At 52.8% G+C, this 4199-nt stretch overlaps 1 protein-coding gene across 1 annotated transcript in view; it reads right to left on the bottom strand.

Moving 5' to 3' along the window:
- The window catches only part of ADAMTS15 (ADAM metallopeptidase with thrombospondin type 1 motif, 15), a 25117-nt gene that overhangs the window by 2937 nt on the left and 17981 nt on the right, over positions 1 to 4199 (bottom strand). Inside the window, 5 exon segments of the mRNA XM_010844724.1 lie at positions 11 to 115; positions 118 to 437; positions 2187 to 2362; positions 2469 to 2650; positions 4124 to 4199. Coding sequence (XP_010843026.1) covers positions 11 to 115; positions 118 to 437; positions 2187 to 2362; positions 2469 to 2650; positions 4124 to 4199 — 859 coding nt within the window.

Here is a 4199-nt window from a genome sequence, read left to right as displayed (position 1 = left end):
CCCCAGCTGCCCGCCACCCAGCGCGCAGGGGCCCGGGCATCCGGCTGCTCCACCTGGTTGGAGAAGCTGAGGACGCTGTTGTGGTGCACCGAGGGCGCCCGGGGGTCCTTTGGGGCAGGTAGAAGGAGTAGCGGACCCGCGGAGGCGTCATCTTGCCCACGGAGAGCACCTCCACCGTCAGGGGCTCCAGGATGGGTCGCGAAGCCTGCAGACTCTCCACCGCGGTCCCCGTGCCGCTGTAGCGTAGCAAGCTGCCCTTCACCACCAGGTCCCGCTCCACGGCCGACACCACGAAGTGCCCATTGAGCAGGTATTTGCCTTGGCTGTTCTTCAGGGCCAGGTAGTTGTCATCTCCGATCAGCCCCTTGTAGCCGCGCTGGCGGATGTCGATGCTGGAGGCACCCGCTGGGATGGCCACCACGAAATTGTAGCCGTGCCTGCGGTGGAAGGATGTGTGTTAGAGGGCTGCAGGCCTCTACCCCGCTGCCCTCCGCCCCCAGATCGGTTCCTCTTCCCCAAACCCCCCAGCGGCTCACGCAGGCAGCAGAGTCCATAGCCTGGCCCCGTCCAGGGTCATACAAACCAAGTGGTGGTGAGGCTGCCTCACCCACAACCAGATCCTCCAGAGGCAGTGGAGAGGAAGGAGGAGGAGCAGGTTGGGGGGAGGCTGGGGCTCTGTGCGCGGAGGTATGTGTGCGTGCTCAGTTACTTCAGTCGTGTCCCGACTCTGTGCAAGTCCATGGACTGCAGCCTGCCAGGCTCCTCTGTCCATGGGATTCTCCAGGCAAGAATAATGGAGTGGGTAGCCATGCCCTCCTCCAGAGGATCTTCAACCCAGGGACTGAACCCAGGTCTCCTACGTCTCCTGCACTGACAGGCCGTTTCTTTACCACTAGCACCACCTGAGTACAGGGAGGTATGTGGCCCCAGAGTCAGGGACCCAGACCAAGCCTTGGCTGGGGTGTCAGCTCTCTGATGAGTTCAAGTGAATCAGACTCTCTGGGCTCCACAGCTCATCTACGCAATGAGCAGGTTAAAAGAGCTGATGTCTTAGGCTCCTTCTGGCTCCACTAGTCTATGAAAGGGACACCTGCCATTTAGCTAGTGAAGCAAGTCAGGGGATCTACTTTTAATCCCCCCCCCCCCAGGTCTCCCCTGCAGGTCTCTGAGACTGCAATGCCATTGGCTCTCAGTGTCTGAGCACCCAGGTTGCACCCAGGGCTCGATAGAGGGCACTGTGTCTGGGGGAACAGTGGAGGCTCCTGGACAGCCATCAAGGCCTTCCCACCGGCAGCATGTGGACTCCCAAGTTCTCAGAGCCAATCATACCCCTCAGCTGAGACAGCAGGGGCTCTGCTTGCCTCCTTTTCCAGAGAGTGGATCTGGACTTTGCAAGGAGCGCAATCCCCTGAAAAAGAGGGGCTGTGCTGGACCTTGGAAAGCCAGGAGCCCAGGCTCTGCTGGGACAATTCCCCAGACGATCAGGGAGGGGGCTCCCTCACACCAGCTGCTCACTCCCCTGTCTCCCTGAAGTTTATTGCTGTTCTTGCCTTCATCCCACTCCCAAGGCCAGGGCCTCATGCTCAGGAATCAGGGAAACTGTCACATCTATCCCCAGGTAAGTTTTGTTTTTTATCAACATCAAGAACATTTAGTGAGCATTTATTATGCACCAGGTACTATGCTAAGCATGTTACTCGAATTAATTCCCTTAACCTTCACAACAGTAGGACTGGAAATACACTAGCACCGTACTCACTTTACAAGTGGGGAAATCTGAAAGCCTAGAGATTGTGTCACTGGACTAGGGTCATCAAGAAAGTGGGAAATGGGATCTGAACATAGGTCAGTCTCACTCTAGGACCCGAGACGGGCCCTAATGACTTTACTGTCTCCCTAAATATCATCTCCCGCTAAGCAGGGTCCTACTCAAGACTCCATCTTTGTTGGATGAATGAATGAATGAACATCACTCTCATGGGCGAGCATGAGTAGCCTCCACAGCAAGGGTGCTGGCCAGGATCTGACATTTACCCCATCTAACCTGGGAGCTGGTGATGGACAGGGAGGCCTGGCATGCTGCAGTTCATGGGGTCACAAGGAGTCGGACACAACTGAGCAACTGAACTGAACTGCACTGATCCTAAGGTTAGGTCCTGGACACACCCCCAGGGCCCAGAACTCACATGGGCTTGGTGAAGAGTCCTGACACCTTCTTGCAGCTCTTATTGTCTCCTCCACACACCCCACACTTGTCGAACTTCTTTTTGGAGCCCAGGTTCCCATCGCAGCCTGCCTTGATGCACTTGCCCTGGACGCAGACTGAGGTGGAGTCTGGGGTACAAGGCGTGCCGTCCACCACCTGCAGGGCCCCCCAGACAGGGAGAAGAGGAACAGGGGCAGCTCAGCCCGACGCTCCCTAAGACTGTGTCCCCCTGTCCCCCAGCCTCCTGCCCGGGCTCACCCACCTTGGGAGCCAGCACGTAGAAGTAGCCAGTGCCGTTGGCTCGGCAGATGAGCTTGCACTTGTCCCGTGGGGAGACACCCGAGTACTTGGGCACCCAGGCCACGGCCAGGGTGAGCCGGTTGGTGCTGTGGTTGTAGCCGTTGAAGGCCTCGCACTGCTCCTCCCGGAAACTCTTGCCAGAGGCTGGGGAGGGAGGAAGCACATGTAGGAAGCTAAAGGGAGGGGCAGTGGGGGAGAGGGCAAAGAATAGAACCCCGCCCCGTGTGCTTGCTCAGCCTCCCTCAGCTCTAAACAGCTCCTCTCCACCCTTGGCTGAGTGGTCCTCATCACCAAAGCCACCCCATCTCAAAGGACCAATGCAGGCTGGAACCAAAGGATGCAGGATGCAGATGATAATGCATCCCCCAGACAATGTGCCCCCTTCCCCAGTGGTCCAGCCTTAAATTCCCTCTACATCAGGAATCCTAAATAGAAGCCTTCAGTGACCTATTGAGACTGTTTACAGAATGTTCTTAAATGCATAAAATACATACATAGATTACAAAGATTACCAATTATATTAACACACAACAATCAATATATTTTGAAACATATTTGTGATGCATGTGCTTCCTTGTTAACTCATTATATAACAAAATTCAATGATGAGTCTAAAAAACAACCAGAAGGTCTTCCCTGGAGGGCCAGGGGTTAAGACTCCAGCTTCCACTGCAAGGGGCGAGGGTTATTTGCCTGATCGGGCAGCTAAAGGTCCTACATGCCGTGCCACACAGCCAAAAAATAAGATTAAGTAAAATATTTTTTAAAAGCTTCAAAAAAAACTAAGTGTAAAGTGCTGATGAGCACAAATGGCATTTTGAGGAATCTGCCACAACTGAAAATGCGTAATATATGAAAATACCTGGGATTTCTAGCAGGGGCAGAGCCACAGACCAGCATTACAGTTTATTGCCTAACTAAGAGAAATACTAAATTTTAGGTGGAAAGGTTAGCAAAAAACAAACCAAAAAAACACTAAATTCCTAACTTAAAAAACTATTAAATTTTAGATTAAAAAGTTAGTAAATATAGAGATGTCATCTTCCCCCCACCCAAGTTCAAGAGGCTTGGAGGAAGAATTCCTGCTCATATGTAAGTAAGAACCACCTCTGAGTTCTAAGCTGGGCTGTATCTATTCCAGTCTCATAAAAATAGCAAGAAACTGAGAATGTGGAAAAGATCTAATTTACTTTTATCCCAACAAATTACAGAGAGCTGATCATGGTCTATAGGAAAGTCAAACAAGGGATATGTAACAGTTTTTTTTTTTTTCCTAAACCATTTTATTTTCATTCTGCTATTGTTATTGCAAAGGATTATTCTTAGAAAGCACATAAATTAAAAGCTAACCTGTTTAAAAGGATTCCTGCCTATGAAGACGGGCTTGTCAGCGCTTAACTAAGAGGGTTCTAGTGTCCTGTCCCCCTTGGGCCACTTAGCCTTCCAGCCTCAGCCTCAGAGGATAACAGCCCTGGCAGAGGTGAGTGGGCAGAGAAATGATACCACGAGATACCTCTGCAGCTGCAGACTCTGCCCCAGGGGCGAGGACCTCAGTTGAAGTAGCTCTGTGGCCTCCAGCCCACCTCCCCAACCGTGCCACGGGCACCCCCTCCTCACCCGAGCTGGGGCAGGACTCCAGGTTGCAAGAGCGGTATTTCACCCTCACGCCCTCACAGTACTTGCCGCCGTTGGC

Source organism: Bison bison, unplaced genomic scaffold (assembly GCF_000754665.1).
Source record: "Bison bison bison isolate TAMUID 2011002044 unplaced genomic scaffold, Bison_UMD1.0 scf7180017864205, whole genome shotgun sequence".
Classification (NCBI taxonomy): Eukaryota; Metazoa; Chordata; class Mammalia; order Artiodactyla; family Bovidae; genus Bison; species Bison bison.
The sequence above is the reverse complement of the archived record's forward strand: the minus strand, read 5'-3'. Positions and strand labels throughout refer to the sequence as shown.